This window comes from Podarcis bocagei, assembly GCF_964188305.1.
Source record: "Podarcis bocagei genome assembly, chromosome: 8".
Classification (NCBI taxonomy): domain Eukaryota; kingdom Metazoa; phylum Chordata; class Lepidosauria; order Squamata; family Lacertidae; genus Podarcis; species Podarcis bocagei.
This window is the reverse complement of record NC_138133.1, coordinates 41451226-41472546: the sequence shown is the minus strand read 5'-3', so window position 1 is coordinate 41472546 and position 21321 is coordinate 41451226. Positions and strand designations below refer to the sequence as shown.

At 41.4% G+C, this 21321-nt stretch overlaps 1 protein-coding gene across 4 annotated transcripts in view; it reads left to right on the top strand.

Moving 5' to 3' along the window:
- The window catches only part of LDLRAD4 (low density lipoprotein receptor class A domain containing 4), a 263177-nt gene that overhangs the window by 227874 nt on the left and 13982 nt on the right, over positions 1 to 21321 (top strand). The window contains exon 1 of one of the 4 annotated variants that reach the window (XM_081205663.1): positions 15494 to 15838. The exons of 2 other annotated variants lie outside the window; for them this stretch is intronic. Coding sequence is in view for 1 of the 2 variants with exons in the window: in XM_081205662.1 (XP_081061788.1) it covers positions 16494 to 16563 (70 nt within the window). In the remaining variant the exon portion in view is untranslated. One more of the 4 variants, XM_081205662.1, reaches the window with a different exon arrangement.

Genomic DNA, 21321 nt, shown 5'->3' with positions numbered 1-21321 from the left:
ATCTAGCTCAACATTGTCTACACTGACCGGAGGCCACTCTCCAGGATTTCAGAAAGGGTTTTTCCCCAGCCTGACCTGGAGATGTCAGGGATTGAATATGTGCATGCAGAGCAGATACAGAGGCTATATACACAGGGATTACATTCCAGACCCCTGTGCGCATAAGTGAAATGCACGTAAGTGGGAAGCACATTGCAGTACAAACATGCAGCTTTTAGGCCGGGTAGTGTGACAGCAGAAGAGCCACTGCATGCCATTTTGGAACCCTTTGAATCTTTTTTTTCTGGACTTGTGGTTCACTGGTGTCCTCTTCGGACTCTGGGAGGGTCTCCTTATGTCCCACAAGGACTTTCCAGCTCTCTCCTGCCATTTCAGGTTAGAATTGATTGATTTCCTGGCACCTCACAAATACACGGTTGCACACAAGTGAGGGGACGCCTGTACTCTGCTACCGAACTATGGCCCTTCCACCTCCTAGGAACAGTATTTTATTAAGCTTCTCCTGTTCTGATGAAGAAAAACCATATGTGAATATGATAGTTGGGATAATTAACAGTGCTATATATATATATGCATGCTATGTTATGCTGGTCTCAAAGAACTGAGGGAAAAGGATATCTCTAATTGGATCAATAGGGAAATGTGAATGTATGCGTTACACCTAGCAGCTCTTCATCAGAGAGACTGCTTCCTATACATTATTGCTTACACATTTCCTTACTGATTTCTCCCTATTTCTTTTTTAAAACAATAGTTAAAAGTTACCACCCAGATAAATTGAAAGATTCATCTTACTGTATAATGCCAATCAGATCTAAAAGTCTGGAAATGTGCAAATATTAAGGCTGTAGATTCAGCAGCAAACAACATTAAAGCTATATATGTATCTAGTCTGGCTCTGAATTCTTACGTTATTTGTTTAAAAATAGTTATATAGTCCCTGTCTTGTAAACATATATCCACGTGGTGTACAAGGCATTGTGGGCATTGAGGAGATCCCCTAACACCTTATCACAAGGGAGGGTGACTGGTACCACTTCAATGCATGACTCACCTCTGTTGATCTCATTTCCAGCCATCGCTATAGCATACATCTTCAGCTGCCTGGAGCTGAAAGCAGGGCTAGCACAAGGAGTTGGCATTGTTGGACAATTTGTGAGGCCCCCAATTTAGCAAGTGGGGATATTGTTGACCCCAGAGCCCCCTAGTTGGTCGATGGGAATAGCTTGAGCCTGCAAACTTCCTTAAGTTTACGTCAATTGTCTTTAAGTTTACATCAGCAACCACCTTACGCATGACAAGTTCTTTTGTTTAGACTGAACAAACCTCCTGATCATTTGAAACAAATAAGTGAGTCCCAGTGGATGGTATGGGAATATCAGCTGCTGGAACATTCCTGAAGCTAAGCTGGTCTGGTTCTGATCAGCAATCTGGCTGGGAGACCATTGGGAATCCCATTTAAGAGCCAGGTATTCATATACAGTAGTAAATTAAGAACTCATGAGGCAGCTCCCCTTCTCTGCCTCCCTCTCTACCCTCCAAGTCCCTACATTAAAATCGGGGTGGTCTTCCATCTATATTGTTGTTCATTTTGCTGAAAATTTACATTCCAACGTTCCATTCTAGCCATGTTGCATGTATTTTGCAGATGTGATTCGATTTGTGTATGTGCTCACTCCTTTTGTAAAAACTGTTGAATATGTGTCCTGCTTTACAGAGGACAGCTATCTGTTTGAAGGGCTATCAGAGGACAGGCCTCTACTTGAAGCCCTGTCTTTGAAGGGCTGCCTTCCAGTTTAAAGATCAAGGACTCTAATAATGGAGAGCAGGAATCTTGCAGTTGCTCATCAACAGTGAGCACTTAGACAACAAACTGAGGAGGTATGCACGTAACAGGTCTCAGCCTTCCCCAGTATGTTGAGGTGTGGTATATTTCTATTTAAATTATAGTAATTATTTCTAACTTTGCATTTATGTATATACATTAGCATATGCAAATCTTATACAAATCTATGTCTTCTTTCTTTGGTGAGACATTTCCTTTTGGGGGGTCATGCAGAAGAGGCTTCTCTAGTGCAGAAAGCCCCAGTGATAGAAAGCTCTGGCCTCCTATTGTATGTTTTTGAAAAAGAGGAAGGTATTGCTATTGTTGTGCTCTCATTTTGACAGCCTTTCCTGTGCAGCGAGTTGTGGTTGTAGCGACGTTTGGAGCCAAAAAGAACCTTTTTTCTTGAAGATTTATTAACCCTGGCAAAAAACCTACTCCTTACTAAGAACTATAGGTTTGCCAAGTTTAAATTCTTTCAAGTTTAGTCATGTGATTAGAATAGATCATTTTAAGCAGGAGATTGTATTTTTCACTCTCTCAGTAAGTGGAAAATCTTTCTCATAAAGCTTTCCAAAATGTTGTTTTTACATAGAAGTCAAGCTTGGGAAAATGAATTCTTAAATGTTATGAGTGTTAGAACACGGTAATAATGAGATCTGTTTGTGACCTTAACAAGAGATGGTTCCAAGAGATTTTTGGACCATTGTTGCTCTTTGCGAACAGAACTGAAAGTCACAGGGCAGTATTAGAAAATATAACGTGTCATCTTAATGTATCAGCTATCCAATTTTAATAAACATGTGTTTTCAATTTCTAGTATGTCTGATGAGGTTTCAAACCAAATTTCATTCTTGCTTCTGAAACAGAAAATGGCAGTGCTATTGTTGCTGCCCTGGGGCCTCCTCCCACTCTTATAGAAAGCAGCTGTAGTTTTGCCATTCACTGTAAATGGCATCCAGATCAGGTTTTTAGCATGCTATTTCCCTCGCCTTGGCTATTTACAACCTTCCCATCTCATCTCACGTCTCCTCCCTGCAGGCTTTCAAAAATGCCACTGTTAAAATCATCTTGAGCTGTTCTAAGTGCGGAACCCTCTGCTTGAATCTTCTTGATTCATGGGTCAAATTCATCACCTTCATTTCTATCACAGGATTTGCATCAACTTTTTAATATTTGCATCATGTTTCCCCTCCTGTTCTGCTTACATGCTTCCTCCTTTTTCTCACGGCTGTCTTATTTTAGAACGAGTCCCATATATTTAATCACAATCCTAATTCTTGAAGTGCTGGTTCTTATGCAGTCAAATGGTCTGCGTAACAGGGAGCTTTTAGCAGACTTAGTGATGGGGGATAAATTAAGTTTGACTAGCATTTAAAATTTGAGCCTTCTAAATTTGAGGTTCCCAAAACAGTGTGTGAACTGAAACAGTTATCTCTAGAAATGGGCACTTCGGAGCAGAACTTTTACCACCTGTGCTGTAGCAGTTAGGTTTGCTTCATAGACTGAAGTTCCCCAGAATGCCAAGGAGCCAATGGAGCTCCACAACGCTGGATTGGATGCTCAGGAATGATTGTGTCAACTCCCTGTTTTATCTCACTATTCCATAAAGAAACCATAACTTTGATAGGATTTTCAGCTTTCTCTTGGAAGCTTCTCCAGAACATTCAGGAGCCCCTTGGGTTCCATCAGTCTCTGAGGGCAGCCCTTTCAAATGGACCCATTACCCTCACAGTGGAAAATTACTACTAGTAGTCCAAACAGGGTTGACCATGACAATGGAGTGCACTGTACCCCTTCCATCCCTCATATCACTCAGAGTAAAGACTGAATCAAAGGTGTGCCCTGCCTGATACGTTGGACCAGTGACCATTTGTGACAGTCCTCCAATACCACACCAAATACTACTTCACCAAGGATGCTGCTAGGCAGTAGGTGGTAGATAGACCAGCAGCACCCCCAGTTTGTCTCTCTGGCTCTATACCAGGTGCAGATTCTCTGAGCCTATCCCAAGATCAATAGGTTTTCTAGTAAAAGAGATGGTGCGTCTATGGACAATAGCAACTCTACCCCTCAAAACTCCTTAATCTAGCCTAGTGCTGTGCTGAGTACACAGAAGGGCACAGTTGAGTTAAATCACCCAGCCCACCCATCCATGTCTTGGTCACACTGTATTAAGGAACTTGTCTAATGTCAAATGAAACATTGAGAGGAGGTATCGTTCTAACTCACTAAGCAGGATGATGACTGCATATGGGTTTCAGATGGCTGTTTACCATTTGAATAATGTTTATGCGTGCCTTGCCTAGATAACTGCATAGTTTCAACACACTTATTTTAATACTTTGAAGCTTTTGTTAGCAGCCCTGCCAATAGGTGCAATGTGTTTTGTCTCTCACACAGTCAGACACACACTCAGAAACCAAAAGCAAGATTATGAAGGTATTGCATACACAGACATGTCGCGTTCTCGCTTCCCCTTTGTGGTGAGAACCAATACTCAGGAGTGGCTCAGTACTGTCTGCAAGAACCATACATGCTTTGTGCATTTGAGTGAGTCAGGAAGTGTTCGTTGTGGTGTGGTTTTTAGCTGGCACACAATGTGATAAAATGTCTAGTCTGTAACTGTGTTAAAAAGTTCAGGGAAGTCTTTTGTTTTTTAAAAAAGACAGGTGTTTCCTACTTTCCTCACAAGATAGGCTCATTCCAGTGTGAGATAAAATAGAACAAGTCAGCTTTGTTTAATATATGTGTGTGTGTGTGTGTGTGTGTGTGTGTGTGTGTGTGCGTGTGTGTGTGTGAAGGTCCTTAAAACTTCTTTTATGTAACTCATGCACTCTTAAACATTAGACAAGGTGTTTCACAAGCGTGTCCCAAGGAAAAGTTGTACATCAAGTCAACTTTGCCAAATCTCCATGGTCTGGATTGAAGCAACTCTTGGTCCAGTGGATATCACTTTTATAGGAAACTTACAAGAAAGAACACCGTATACTTGAATGTAGAAAAGTAGAACTGTACTATTGTGATAGATAGATGAAAGATAGATAGCCAGTGTGCGATGGTGGCTAGAATTTTGTATTTAGACTGGAAAGGGCAGGTCTCAAATCTTTGGTCCGCATTGAAGATCAGTGACTGATTTTGGACCAGCCTTTATTTCTCAACCTAATATACCCCCAAGGCTTGGTATGAAGACAATAGGCCATCCTGAGCTCTCCATATAAGAAAGGAGGGATAACAACAGAGTAAGTATTAAGCATTCGTTTTCATGATTATTATTTTTTAAATGTAGGTGGTAGTGAAACCACATTTAAAAATGGTTCCTAAACTGCTGTGATGTAGGGATGGGATGTAGCAGTGTTTGCGTGTTCAATAGGTGTCCAGGACAAGCATACCAAATGTATACACATCTATAGTAGTAGCAGTAGTGCTGGTAACTACAGTGGTACCTCAGGTTAAGAACTTAATTCGTTCTTAACCTGAAACTGTTCTTAACCTGAAGCACCACTTTAGCTAATGGGACCTCCTGCTGCCGCTGTGCTGCTGCTGCATGATTTCTGTTCTTATCCTGAAGCAAAGTTCTTAACCCGAGGTAATATTTCTGGGTTAGCCGAGTCTGTAACCTGAAGCATATGTAACCTGAAGCGTCTGTAACCCGAGGTACCACTGTACTTTGGCTTGTCCCTGGTGCTGTTTAAAGGCTACAAAACTTGAAAAAGCAGGTTTATCAGAGACTATGGTGGGACAGGAAGCATTAAATACCCAAGGCATTTAATACCCCTAGGTATACAACAGTGCATCCAACACTTTGAAAAGTTTTTGTCTATACAAAGCCTTAGACAGGGGTTTATGAGCTACTGTTTGCAGGAAGATTGCAAAATCCTGTTATGCTGGCATTGCAGAGTCATTAGGAAAATAACAGAAGACTTTCTCTACCCGAATCATCTTATTCACACATAGCATCTCAGTTTAAGGTTTGCTTGTCAGTGCCTGTCTCTTTCACCTTGACTGCCAGATGGCTTGCTTGCAATTCAGTTTAGGCAAGTGAATAATCTACCTGGCATGAGTCACACTGTGGCCCCAAAGGGACTCATTTTAGTGAAAGAGCGAATACTCCCTTTTGTGTGTAAAATGCTGTTAATGGCTTGTTTAGCGACATATATCTCAACAACATGGCTTTTAGTTTCTGTGTCAGGGAGGAATAAGATGCTTCCATATGCAGAGCTGCTGGCACCCCTGCTAATTCTGTCTCTGGCTCCCTCACTCTCAGCTGTGATATTTCTGTGCAAATATAATAAATGAGGTGTGGTCTCAAGTTTTTAATGCATTTCTCTGATGCACCTTTTTTTAGCTCCTGCTTGAATGGGATGAAGGGAAACATAAGGTCGAATCCTTCTTTTGGTAGACATTGTAGGGAAAGCCTCAACAGTGTCATACCTTTGTGAACAGGAATAAAAGATTTAACACTCGATCTTGGGTGACAATCAATGATGGGTCAAAATGGGAAACAACATGTAACTGGTGCTAAATATGTTTCCATAAAACATATTGACAATGGTAATCTTCAACACTTTGTTTCATAGGTCTAGCTTTTACTGAGGCCATGAAGCTGTATCTTAAGCACATAAAGATTGAATGTTCCTCCATATAACACGTGCGCGCACACCCACCCACACCCACTAGGGCTGCTTTGAGACTGTCACTATTTTTGGGTGGGATTCTATCACATACCAGCAAATTCAGGTTGTATAATTAAAACTGATTTGGAGGTCTGGCACAACAAATCCCTTCCTCAAAATACTGGACATATTGCACTTAAGGAAAGTGATGAGAAAACATACTGGAAACCATAGGATAACATTTGACACAATGTTGTTTAACCTTTTCATAAACATATCAGAATGAATATGCAATAAATAGTGTTTTCTATGCTGCCTGCAAACAATTCAGGTTGAATGCTCAATAAGCAGGTTGTTTGGAAGTGACCTAGAGGTAGGGGAGAAGGCTTGCCTGATCCAAATTTGTGTGGATGAATTGGTGTGCTGATTGTGATCCACCACTTGAAACCTTAAGTGGTACAGCTCAGGCTCATAAGGCACAGCTTGATAGTCAGTCCCCTTCACCTAAGATGTGCTCCTCCACATCTTTATGTGCACCCATTCCCCAGATGAACCCATATCTCAGAAATTATGGTTGGTGGGCATTGTCAGCTCTCACAGAGGTTATAGTCTGCCAGAAAAAGAGAAATGGAGTGCTATATGCTGGAGACACCTATCTGACTAAACCAACGGCTTTGTTTCCACATTGTTGCTGTTGTTGCATAGTGTGTGTGTGGCTTTCGCTGTTGCTTTAGTGGCAAGTCTTCTAATCTACAGATTAGATCATCTCACCAAGTAGCTCAAATATAAAGAAATACTATCATTGTAAAAGGGGGGGGGGAATAAACTGTGCCCTTTTCAGTAAGGATTATTTAATTCCTGAGGAATCAAATGGAGGATTGTATTAGCCAGTAATTGAATTAATAGGAAGTTATTCTATTCCTGTATTTAACATTACAGCTGCCTGTATCGAATTTTGATTCTTAGCCGCCTAGAGACTTTCTCTCTTTAGGGATGTTCTCCTCACATGAAGAGACCTGAACCAATTATCATGTGCCAATTTAGAAACCTTTTCTAAATGTCCCCTTTCCCCATGTTCAAGTACAGTGAGATTTTTTTTTTTACTTATAATTCTTTCTCTGTTTGGTGCATTTCTGTCCTACCCTTCTCTAAAAGAACTCAGGGTAGGTAGTTTTCCCTTGATCCTTTTTATTCTCAACACAATCTTGAGTGATAGGTTAGGCTGACAGATATTGACTAGACCTGAGTCATCTAGTTAGATTAATAGCTCAGTGTGGATTTGCACTCTGTACCCTGTTATTTAACTCACTTGTGAGAACAGAATGCTTCTTCACATAGTCATGTTCCACAATATAAGGACTCTGGCAAAGAATGCATATGTAATATGAGGAATGACAGGTTGTTGTTTTTTACCTTAAAAAAGGTTACTAACTCTCATAGTTGTGAAGAAGTATGAAAATGGAGGCGTAGTGTCTGCTTACTATTCTAATTTACACAGCTAGAACTTTTAATATCCCAACTCCTTTGCAGTTTAAATTCACCCTTAGAGTTTGCAAGTCACAATTTTATTTCCATGTTTATAATGTAAATGGCCGATAAAGTAATACTGAAGCCACTCAGTGGCTGAAGTGAGATTTGAACCTGATCTTTGAAGTCCAAATTCAGCAATATGCACTGAACCACACTAGTTCTCTGATGCATGTAATACGTTGACTGTGCCAAGATGATAACATTGTCAGCAGCCTCGTACCTCAAAATGACTATTTAGGAACTGCTGGCTTACAAGGCATGTTTGGCTAGATTCAACCCTGAATCTTTGCTTGCTTTTCAAGTGGTAGTGCTCTATGTCTCAGGATAATTCATTCCTGCATAGCACAAAACAAACTCAGCCACAAAAATGAGGCATTTTAAATGGATGGATATGGCCTGTGGGTGGACCACATGGACTGTGGATGAAGCACAGCTGTGTTTATCTATGAAACAAGATTTTAGAAGAGATTTAGTCAAGGCTTTGGAAGATTTTTTTTTTAAATTCAGGTTAGTTTTCAAAGTACTTACTAATAATGTCAAATGAAGCAAGCTTTAAGAGTGATTTAATATAGAAGCCTAAACACTCTACTTTTGTTTTAAATCCTTCCTCCAAACTTATTTCTTCTGGCTTCTGTTTCTAATCTCCAAGCTGGTGCCATCTGTTTACTTGCTCACACCTAATCACATTAAAACCAAAATAAAATACAATTTGAAATGTTAAAAAAAGGTGGAGGTGCCACACACTTTACTTCTTATTTTCAGCAAATGAGAAAATGTTTCCCCTCTTTCTTTGTTCGCCTTGCCCACATACCATCAACAGGTATCAGTCAACAGGTTTACCCTCAACAGGTAAATGGCATTTCCATGCGCTTTGACTTCCGTCACAGTGTCTCATTGCGCCAGAAGCCGTTTAGACATGTTGGCCATATGACTTGTAAAGCTGTCTGCACACAAATGCCGGCTCCCTCGGCCTGAAAGCGGAGATGAGCGCTGCACCTCATAGTCATTGGGCTCCTGAGAGGGATATTTCTATAGCAGTATATTAAACATAAGCTTAGGCCTTCAGACATGTAAAGCACACTCATCTCCACATTCATAAGCAAACAATCCATAACTTTGTATGCTAAGTCCTCAATGAAAACTCTTGAGACAGATGTTGTAGTAAGCCCCCTTCTGTCAGGCTTTTGAATGAGGGAAGAATCTGTGTTCATCCCATAATAGGGAAAAGGAGCAGTTATGTATGTTTCTGCTGTTTTAATGTTTTAGTAAGTGTTTCAAAGCGCTATTTTATATGAAGCCACCCTGCGTTTCATTACTTGTTAATGAGGGATGGGGTAGAAAGGAGCAATAGATGCATAGCAGTAAAACTGCCACTACATGGAAAGTGAAGTCCAAAATGGAATGGATTGTTAAAACCAAACACTATCAGAATTTCTGCTATAATGGCCAGAATGGATTCAAGAATTATAACATTCCATAGGAGTTGCTGTATTAGTCTGTTGTAGCAAGAATTAACCAAGTATCCTATACCAGACTGAAACTTTGTTCCAGTGTTGTCTGGTATAGAATACAGTGGTACCTCAGGTTACATACGCTTCAGGTTACATACGCTTCAGGTTCCACACTCCGCTAACCCAGAAATAGTGCTTCAGGTTAGGAACTTTGCTTCAGGATAAGAACAGAAATCGGGCTCTGGCCAAGGGATGGAAAGATCACGAGGCTCCAAAAATAATAGATTGGCAAATAAAATTACAAGAATTGGTGGAGATGGCTCAATTGACTTGTAAACTCAGAGGAAACTCAAAGCAAAAATTTGCAGAAAAATGGGGTGGTTATAGAAGATATGTTCAAAAATATAATAATAGTTTTGACTCTGTGCTAGCATTCGAGTGATAAAGGAACAAAAAGGAGGTGGATAACAATTAAGGATTTATTATGTTTTCAGAATGTATTAGAAAAATTATACAGAAAGGTTTATTGTTTTGTGTACATTCAAATGTAAGATAAAACATATGCAAAGGGACTTGACAGGAAGTCAAAGTTGAAGAAAAGATTTTGGAAGATAATAGTGGAAAAATATTTACTTTCATTATTATCATTTTGTGTGTGGGTGTGGGTGTGTGGGTGTCTGCACGTATGTGGGTTGTTATATGCAATGTTTGGGAGGAAATAAGACGGTAAATAACAAACAACAAACTAAATATCGATGTGTGTAATTTTTATTTCTTAATTATATTGAGTGGTAGTATGGCTGCATTGTTTTTTGTAACATAAAATCATTCAATAAAAAATATTTAAAAAAGAAGAAGAAAGAAATCGGGCTCTGGCGGTGCGGCAGCAGCAGGAGGCCCCATTAGCTAAAGTGGTGCTTCAGGTTAAGAACAGTTTCAGGTTAAGAACAGACCTCCGGAACGAATTAAGTACTTAACTCGAGGTACCACTGTAGTGTAAATGGTATCATTGCTTGCATCGCCTGCCAATTTTCAGTGGATCCCCCTCCTCCTAATTTATTTTATTCTCTAGGATCTATGCTGTCACCCTGCTCATCACAAGTCTAGTGCAGCCCAATTCCATGCCGTGATGGTGATGGACTTCATGTCTTCCAAGAATGGGGTGGTGGGGATACAAGTCGTTCCCATCCATCCAAGCCACTCCCACTACACATTCTCTCCCAAGGGTATCCTCAGAATTTTTCCCCCAGAGGGGGCAAGGTCTATAATTTGTGACTACACATTATTGACTTGTGATGAATCCCACAAATCATTACACGGTGCTGAAGAGAAATAACAAGAAACAATGGTGGTTTACTGTATTGTATGGGATTATACATTTCAGAACTACTAACTTTATATATTTAGTAATAATAGAGCAGGCATAGGCAAACTCGGCCCTCCAGATGTTTTGATTCCCATCATCCCTGACCACTGGTCCTGTTAGCTAGGGATGATGGGAGTTGTAGTTCCAAAACATCTGGAGGGCTGAGTTTGCCTATGCCTGTAATAGAGTAAAGCAATAGAAAGGCATACAGCTTTGTCAACTGAACAGTACCATAATATCAAATTTTAAAAAATCATAATACTGAATTACACACTATTTGCACATAATATGCCTTGGGTGTTGTGAATGCCAGACATAAGGTCTGAAAAAGTCAAACTTTTTTTTGTTAATGTTTGTCTATCCCTAATATAAAGGAAAATATAATGCAAAGTGGATCACTCTTTAAACAAAAGCTGGAGTATTGGAGGGTCTTCACCAAAATGGTCAATATAAATTTCTCCTTGGGATAATTCTTCAACTTTTCTCTTATGGACACCCAACAAGCCAGACAATTGATCTTCACTCATTGTGGAATGTAGCTGTGTCAGCACTCTGCCCCAAGTGCTAAAGAATTGTTCAGCTGTGCATGTTGTAACTGGTAGGGAAAGTGCTGTGGGGATGGCCATTTTAATAGCAGAGCACAGTTGGGTGTGGTCCAATGGTTCAGTAAGGCTCATATTGCATAAGTCACAAGATGATGGGTGTATTTCCTTCTCCCTACAAGTCATACCAAGTGACGGATTCATCCCTAAAGCTTTCAGATTTGTACAGCTCCTGGATGAAATTGACATGGACTTGCAAGTTTTTAAATTTTCCTTCAGTGTGGTACTTCTGAGATGGATGTAGTTTCAGTAAACTGTAAGCAGGCTAGTTTTCATGACTAAAACAATCCCTTGATGAGGTAATCAATGAATCCAGGTTGGGAATGTAGATGGACCACTGGCATAACTCTTCTGTGGATTGGTTGGGGGACTAGCTTGTCTTGTTTAGGTGCTTTGAATTCTACAGCCACTTCATCTGCCAGTTTCTTGTCGTCTATTATGCTGATGGTCTCCCACTAGCTTCCCTGTGCTGTTAAATTATTCCCAGCAACTTTTGTATATGTGCTTTCATTTCAATTGCACCTAACTTTACAGATTCCAGTGCTTGGGTGACTGGTTCTGGTATTGAAGAATCTTTGCTTACGATCACAAGACAAATAGTAAAAGTGGATGTCTATGATAAAAGTTTATATTATGAACCACCCTGTTATCTTTGGATGAAGGGCAGGTATATAAATTAGATAAATACATACATACTAGCCTGAAATTTGTTTTTTCTTGGTGTTGCTCGATCCTGCTAATTGCTTGAGTTGTGATATTTGGGTAACTGTCTGCATGTGAAGAGATACTCTTGATTTCTGACTCCATTTCTGACATAGCATTGGTAGTTGGGGTATTAGATGTCATCTGTGGATGCTCCCATGGAAGATTTTCATAATGGTTTTAATTATGCCAACAGCATTGTACACATCACTTACACTGTTCAGTTCATTTACAGTAAGATGATGTCTATGGGATGAGCAGTGGACAAAGGCTGCCTGAGGATAGTTTTATGCTAGAACCCCATCTTAATTTCCTGCCATGGTTGAATGACTGTCGTATCCGTGTCCAACTAACTTATTGAGATCTATTCCAAAATCAGCAGATAAAACTGTGTTGGTTATGCCTACGGCAGTTTCGTCTTATATTGAAATAAACCCCAGGAATTCCTCATGTACAGATGCATTCCTAGCACTTTCTTTCACAACACCTATAGACAGTTGTTCTATTCCAGAAATATCTGTTCCTTCATCTACTAAAATTAAAAATGTCATGGAAGTATTAGCATTCACAACTGTGTCTTCCCTCAAAATTTGGCCACACAACTTTATTAATTCATTCTGCATTCTTGCAGGTGTGTACTTGTCTGACCCAATTTCCATTAAAAAATAATTCCCTGCCTTAACACAAAACTGCCAAAGGCCTACCATGTTACCTGTAGTACCAGTCTTACAACAAAAAGCAAGGTCGTGTCACCCACAGTACACATTGGCTGATATTATAGAGTTCAGATTTTGTTTATTTTTCTCTAGCTCTTGCATATGACTTATGAAGTTGCCATTCAATCAAAACCCTTTGTCTTTTCATGGCAGAAAGAAGCCTAGAAGCCTAGTCTTCATAGGAAACACTGTACCCTCTACTTTGTGAGTTATCTCTTGCAGGTTCACCAAAGTCTTTGTACTTGGAACAAATTAGCCAATGAATATGTCCTGTCCGCCTTGTACTACTGGCTGAGAAATAAAATGTCATAATGCTATGTAGGTCCTTTCAAAACAGCACAGTATGCTAACCAAGGATAATATTTAGAAAACCATGCATGGTGAAATGTTCTTGGTACTGTCCTGTCCTGCCTAGAAGTCATAACTTTCTGTCAGCATCCAGCATTGTGTAAGCAGCTCAGCTTTAATACGTCTGGTAGAGGATTTGCTTTTGATATGTTGTTTCCTATATCCAGTTTTTTTCTGTCACTCAAGTTGTACAGTACCTGGTTCTGCTTCAGTATTTTCATTTTGGATATTCCCATGCCCTGCCTGCACATGGATTTTTTTCTGTCTCTTTTGAGGCAGACACATTGGGTGCTACTTACACGATGTGTCTAGGGCTCACTAACTGTCTTCTGCTTTTTGAAGTAGATGTTTTGTGTTCCTGACTCAGAGCAAGAATGCAACTAGACTCCTTTCACAGGGAGGGAGGGATATGAATAAATTCAGTACATAAAATACTTGCCTTGGATGGCCTGTTTGATAGAGGAGAGCCCTCTCTTTGAAGAGCTGTCTGGTACCAGTCTGATGCAAAGATGAATTATACTAAGAAGGAAGAGGACAGGCCTTGAAGTTGCCCATAATCAATTAAGCACCTGGCCAGCAGACTGAGCAGCCACCTGGCACAGGTTTTTTTCACTATGCTAAGATTATACATCTATTTAAATCAATACTAATTGTTTCTAAATTTGCATTTACAATACACACAAACCCCAACTTGTGGGGGAGGGGTTTGCATTCTGGGTCACTGCATGTGACGGCAGTGTGCCTAAGCCCCTCCACCCCCTTTTCTGGCCATATTACAGTACCGTGATGCACATGTGCATGGTTGCTTGTCAGTTGGATGCATGTAAATCAGTTGTTGCCTGTATATGCAGAAATTAGGCTATCATGTGCAAATTTCATGTAAATATTTCCCCCTTTTGGGTGATGCATTTCCTCTCTTTCAGCAATGTACCCTCTAAAAACATGAAGGGTTTTGGCTTCCACCGTGGAAGTACTCGTGTACCAGTAACCCAGAGCTTAAACTTGCCATCTTAAGTAAGGGCATTTCTAAAAAGCCACTACCACCAGCTCCCTAAATGTTTCTTCTTAATGTGGCATTTTGGCATACAGTGCTACTGAGTATCCTCTGGCTTTGGCTAGTAAAAAGGTTTAGAAAGGCCCTAAGAATGCCTTTCAGGCTGCAAGCAGTACAGTTTACTTGAGAGTAAGTGTCACTGAACCTAATGGGTCTTTCTTCTGAGTAGATGTTAGGCACCTCTAGATTATCTGTTCATTGAACATTCATCCTGATGTGCTTACACAAAGCTTATGCCAAGATTATATGGTGTTCACTATTTATTGAGCATTTGTTCTGATTTATTTGCAGAGATTAAATAACAATGAACATTTATCCCAATTTGTTTGTGAGCAGATTATACACCATCCCATCTATCATTAGCCCACAGTTTTTAGTGTATTTCCTTGTCACTTTTTTAACTGCATAAAGTCCTTTTTTTAAAAAAGGGGTTTTTTTGCCAGAGCACTTTAATCCCCAATTTAATTGCATCTACATTTATGATATGCAAGTATTCTGATATGCAACTATTTCCTGCAAAATAGTTAAAAGTCTGGAGGTGACTATACACAGGGGTTGTATTGTTATTTTCCACTTGTCAGTGTTTGCTCATCACTTTGCATCCTGTCCTTTCTGCTAGGAGCTCAAGACCATGTAGACATCACCGGCTTCTTAAAAAACAAATAAATCACACAACTCCTGTGTAGCTACTGGGTTTGAGCAGCGATTTGAATCCAGGGCTATCATGGTTCTAACCCATTTTCTTTTATCTGGTACAATGCACCATATTGCAAAACAGGATGTGGAAGAAAGCTATTTGAAAAAATGTATGTCAGCACACAATTTTTCAGTGTTGGTTTTTCATTTGAATTAGAGATGTGGGAAAAGGAAAGGAGAAGAATCTTAGCTACATGTGGAAATAGCTTAATTGTGACCAGAATTTACAAACTGAGCGCCATGTGTTAAAACACCCACATCCATGCAAACACCTCCTTTTCTAGATGAGAATCAGCTGGAAGATTTTTACCGCGGTGTAGACCCATTAAGCCTAATCCCGTTGATAACACACAGGCACGCTCCCCCCCCTCCCTCGCCGCCCCACTAAGTATTTCACTTGACAGAGCCTTGGAGGCAGATGCCTGCGTCAAGAGTTGGCAGTGCGCGTACCACACGGAGGGAAGATTAGCCTCCCGGCCCTGCTCATCTCCATACCGGCGTTTCCTATAGACCAGGGTAGGGACTGAGGCGGGAGGGCGGCATACTGTAACCTTCATGTACTCAACGTACGGTGTGGCTGGCGGGGAAACCGAGACAAGGAGGCTCTTGTGACACGGGTGGGCACTGTCAGCGCCGTGTCTGTGTGTGTGTGATGCCGCCGCCGCCGCCGAGAGCAGCGCTCAGCTGGAAAGAGCACGTGCGCGCCGTTTCCAATAGTAGCCGGAGCCTGGGCTGGGCGGGGGAGGGAGCCCAGCGGAGCCTCCTGAGTCAAGCGGCGGCCGCGGCGGCGAGGGCCGCGTTTTGGGCACGGAGTGACGCACGTCGCGCTGGAGCAGAAATGCGGAAGAATTAGAAGCCTCCACAGTGTCCATGGGGCTTGGTTTAAAGAGCGCAGCAGCCGCGGCGGCGGAGCAGTTGGGTGCGGGAAGTTGGTAAGAGCGGCGTCTTCCTTGGCTTTCTCCCCACCCTTCGCCCTCATTCTCCCTTTCTTCCTCCTTAGGCTTTTTAATTAGGCCATATTAATTTTTTTTCATGTGCAATATGGAGCTCCATATATATATGGAATTAGGACATCTAATCGGGATTAATAGATCGAGGTTTTCTTTTTCTATGATTTTCCTTCCTTTTTAAACTTTTTAAAAAAGAAAACAAAAATCCCCGAGCGCGCTGCGCCATGCGCCTTTACGCAGGGTCGCCCCCTTCGGTGTTTTTCCCTGCGGGTGCTTCTGTGCCCCAGCCGGTGGCGTGGAGCGAGGCCCGGAGGAGCCTCACCAGGGGCTTCGCCTCGGGCCGGGCAGCATGAGAGGCCTCGGAGAAGAGTCCTCCGCTTCGCGGCGCTCCTGCGCTCTTCTGCGGGCCCTTGTCGGGCGGCGCGCGCCTCCGCTTGCGGTCTGAGCCGCCCCGACGGAGTTGTGTCTAGGAGCGCCGGCCGCTTTCGCCTGCCTGCCGAGGGAGAGACGCGGCCAGCCCAACCCCCCACCCACCCGCCTGGGCGACCGGGAGACTCGCGACGACGCTGCCTGGCTGCTGCAGGGAGCCCAAGGCGATGCCCGACGCGCTCCTTTCCCAGCGGAGGAGGACACGATTATGTCCACTGACCAGCTTAACAGTACAACACTGAAGGATGCTCAGTTGAAAGACCTGGTTTTGGAAGGAGGTATTCTAGACTCCCCTCTCCCCGCCAAGCTCTTAGTTTAATTTTGTCTCCAAGTTATTTTTCTTTCTCTTCGCCTTAAACCCTTAATCACCTTCCTGCCTACCCGCTTTCTGTTTTACTTTCTCTAGCATACTGTATGTAATGGGTCTAGTATTTTTGCTGTTGCTACTATATCTCTCTGGGAGATTTTAAGACTATCCATACTCAAGAACCTAACATAGAAAGCCCCCCCCCCCAAAAAAAAAAAACCCGGTTAATTTACAGCCAATCCAGTTCATGTCTAGCTCAGATAGAAGTTCCATTTAGTTCAAGTATGTATGTATAGATGATAGTCATGGTCAGGGCAATTGAAATGTTTTTGTTTTAAATATATGCTTGCAGGTGGAGATCTTATCTGTATAGAACTGGGTTGGTGAGGTAGACTGAGGTGTACAAGACTGTGGCACAAGTCAGCATTAGCTACTGAAGACTGGGGGATATGCCTCTTATTTTGGTTTCCACTTTATAATGATAGAAGTGTTTCACATGTGTGACTATTAGATGTACAAAGGTTGGAGGCTTGTGCTTTTAATTTTGCCTTTTCATGCTGGTTTTATATGACCCCAGAGACATCAAAATAAGTAGGATAAATACTACCAGGCATATTTTTATAATCCTATGTAAATAGCAATAAATAAGTACTAGTACTGTTGATCTAGCACTTGCCATTATATAAACTGAAGATTCTTAAAATGTGTTGCTTTCATTAAGAGTTAAAAATTCTTAGGGGGGGGTATTATAATTATCTATGCAAATGAGTGTGTGAGCCAAGATGAAGCCTTTGTATAAAAATTGTTTTCCTTCACCTTGTGGAAATAATCCCCAGTGCTGGGTTTTGGAATGCAGACACAACTGATCTGATGTGATATGGATGTGGGGAGAGAGCCCAGACTTTGAAGCTACACTGCTGTTAAAGTTGTGAAACTATGCTGCAATTAAAGATGTGACTTTGGAAATAAACCCACATCCTGTTGATCAAAAGGGTCTGATTATGGCTCACTTGGGCTGCAATGCTATACATGCTTACTTGGAAGCAAATCCCACTGAACACAGTAGGACGCACTTCTGAGTAGACTTGCATTTTTCTGTCCGTCTTGCTCTCCTTTTCTACACCTGCACGTATTTAACATACTTTTATTTATCTCATTTTTGCCTCTTAAAATGTTCTTGTTTATCAGATTTTGCTTGCATATTTTCAGACTTTGTTTTCAAAATAACCATTCATAGGAAAAGAGGAACTGGCCTTCTGTAAAAATGTTCAGGGCCCTTGATTAAATTTAGAAGTCTGTGCTTTTGGCAGATGCAGAAATAACGTCATTCCAGCCATCACCGCATTCTAGGAAAGCCTAAATCAACATTACTTATTTTGCACATTGCTCTTTCACAACTGCTGCTCAATTGACACAGTAATAAAATATCTCTGGGCGAAATAAGTACTTGGGTTATTGGCCTCTCAAGTAATTGGCCTGCTGGGGTCCTGTGGTTGAGAAATAGTTAGGCTGCTGCTTTTTAAGCCTAAACCTTGTGCCCTCTTAGTAGGTCGGGGAGGCATGCTGGAAGAGGACACAGGGCACAGAAATCAAGGATTTTTTTTGTACCCTGTTGTCAATAACAGCTGCAGCAGTGACCTGAGTATAAACTAACATATTGACTGATGCATGTGAAGTTTGAGGTAGCAGCAGTGGGAAACTCACTGGTTGAATTAAAAATATTTGTCCTTTGCCTTATTGATAGCCATAATGAGGGAGCAACTAGGGAAGCAGAAAAGGAAATTTTCTGTTTTCTTCAGTTGCATAGTGAGGTCCTTTTAATCCTCCCTTAGACTGTGAATAATTCTCACGGCATGCAGAAAAATGGTAAGATTTTGTGCACGGTCTTGGAACGCATGTCCTTGTATGGCAGGTGTTGTTAGATTCTTCCACTAATCCACTTCCTACATTCTGTATTCTTGTGGAGGTGAGACATCTTGATTATTTCAAAATCTTGATTGTTAATCTTAAAACCCTCTCCCAATGATTGGAAAAGGAATAGTTTGGAGGGAGAAAAAAATAACAACTATATTTTCCACCTTCTGCCAAGCCAAAGCTTTAAGAATAGGAATCGTGATCATCTTTTTGTGCACTTAGCTTTAGAAATGGCTGAATTATAATCTTGCCTTTTCTTTGAATTTCCGTCATGCTAAAGATGCCCAAGTGTCAACCATTATGCTTGTGGATTACATAATTCCATATGCGTGAAAGATTCTGGATCATTAAAATGTTAGCTAATACATACTTTTAAAATACATTTCTGGCTTTGTTTTGCCATTGCTGTGCCAGTACAGTGGTACCTCTACTTATGGACGTGATCCATTCCGGGGTACCATTTGCACCCTGAAAATTCAGTAAGTAGAGTGCCGCTTCTGTGTGTGCGTGTGACAACAGAGCGCTTCTGCGTGTGCGCAAAGTGCACAGAGCACTCCGCATGCGCGAAGCACGCAGAACAGTTTTATGTGTGCGCGCACAGTGAAACCCGGAAGTATACATTTCCGGGTTTGCCACGTTTGCAACCCGAAAATCCGCAACATGAACCTAACGCAACTAGAGGTATGACTTTATAGCCAATGAAAATAACCAAAGGCATGCTTTAGCTGAAATATGACGTGATCTTATATATGCATGGGCTGTTCAAGATGTGAATTGTAAATATTATTAATTTCATTAATATCCCACCATTCCTGCAAGGAGCTCAAGTGGTGTATATGGTTCCCCCCTCCTCATTTTATCCTCACAACAACCCTGTGAGGTAGGTTAGGCTGAGAAACTGATTGGCCCAAGGGCACCAGTGAGCTTCATGGCTGAGTAGGGATTCGAACCCTGGTCTCCCAGGTCTTAGTCCAGCACTGCAGTTTGCCATGCATATTTGAAGTTTGATTTGTATTTGCTGTAAGCAGGTAACTGAATGGAAGGAAAACCTTTTCATTCTTGCACGTACAAACAAGTACATTATTCTGTCATTGATGTGTTTTTCCTGTTAATTTGAATGGCTAAAGGTGTGAACCTTCAAGATTAATGATGTGACAAGTTTGTGCCAAAGTGCCATAATTTTAATTGATGCATTAATTGAATCTGAGGCGTGTAAAGCAATTATCATGTCTTCCAAAAGGAAAACATTTGTAATACCCTGGGGCGTTTTCTTTAATCTTTAAGACATTTTATGGGCATTGCGACTTTGTAAAACTACAGTGACTTTCTAGGTTAATCTCTCATCACCATGGTTTCACTGCGCGCGCACACACACACACACACACACAAAATCCCGTATGAGCCAAGGAAAGTCAGTCCTTGTTCCTTTTTTCTTTAATGAAAGCTTTACATATTCAGGGTTTTCTTCTTCTTCAAAGGAATCCTTCTGGTTATTTAAGCTTCCCCTTACATTTTTCATTTATTGAACTGTTACTGTGGTGGTGGTGATGGTGGTAATATTAATGGGAGACTAGATACAGATAAACGATTACTTATTTCAGTATTCTGGTAAGTGGGCAGTGGCACAGCAGTCCTTATAATTCTGGAGCTTCCTGTGCTTGTAACTTCTGAATTCTTAAAGGACCGTTAAGTTATTATGTTGCTCATCATTAAGGTTGGAGAAATCAGTGTGTTATGTACAGATGGGGACCATTTTGTGCTCAACCAATTGATGCATGACCACTGATGCTTGGGGCCTTTTGGACCCAAAAGAAGGCGTAACGGGGTGGAACAGGTATTTGCCTGCTCCACCGATGTGCGTAAGGGCCAGGAATGGAACCCTTGCACAAAATGGTCACCACCTGTATGTAGGAATGGAAAACCATTTCTCTACAAAGGGTTTTTGGCCAGGACAAGATAATTTAGGGCCAGAGCCAAAAGTGGGTAGACTTTACACCACTGTAGGATTTTATCATTCTTTCTCTGCAAGCTTAATGAAAATAGACTCTGGACACATGTCAAACCTCCCGTCGGATAGGGATCCCTTCCCTACTGTGAATACCTTCTTGTACCTGTCTTTGGTCTATATGTGAAACTTCTATAGAAAGCTTTATGTAGCAGGATGGCAGGACAGCACAGTAGTGCATCATTTATCAATTTTGTGCCGGTTTCTTCCTATTCCCCTGGATGACGAGTTACTTGAATTGATTGCAATAATAGGAAGGATGTTGTTACTTAAACACTTCTTTTTCTTGAAGGATGTTTTTACCCAGGATATTAGCTTACCTTGCAGTCGGTTCACTGTGTACTTCCCAACATGACATACTGAAAGTGCAAGAAGATTTGTATTTCTAGATGATCCAAGAAGTTTTTTAAAAATGCATATCAACTTGATTTGTTGCTGCATTTTTTTATTTAGAGCTCTCCTTCATCAATTAACTTTGAGGCTTAAAAATGATGTCTAAGGCGGTGGCGGGGATGATTTATATTGAATTTTTTTGCTGTGCTGTGTCACTGATGAAAATCAGAAGAGAATCTCTTTTTTTTAGACATTGAGGGAAGAGGGAATCCTCAGATAGGGAAAAGGCATAATTATTTACCGTATTTTGCGCCCCATAAGACGCTCCGGCCCATAAGACGCACCTAGTTTTTTTGGGGGGAAATAAAGGGAAAAAATTATTTCCCCCCCAGGCGCGGGGCTGGGGCAGCCCGAGCTTCCCCCGACCCCAGCCCGCAAACAGGCAGCTCTCTGCAAGCCGTGGGAGCCCAGCGGTGG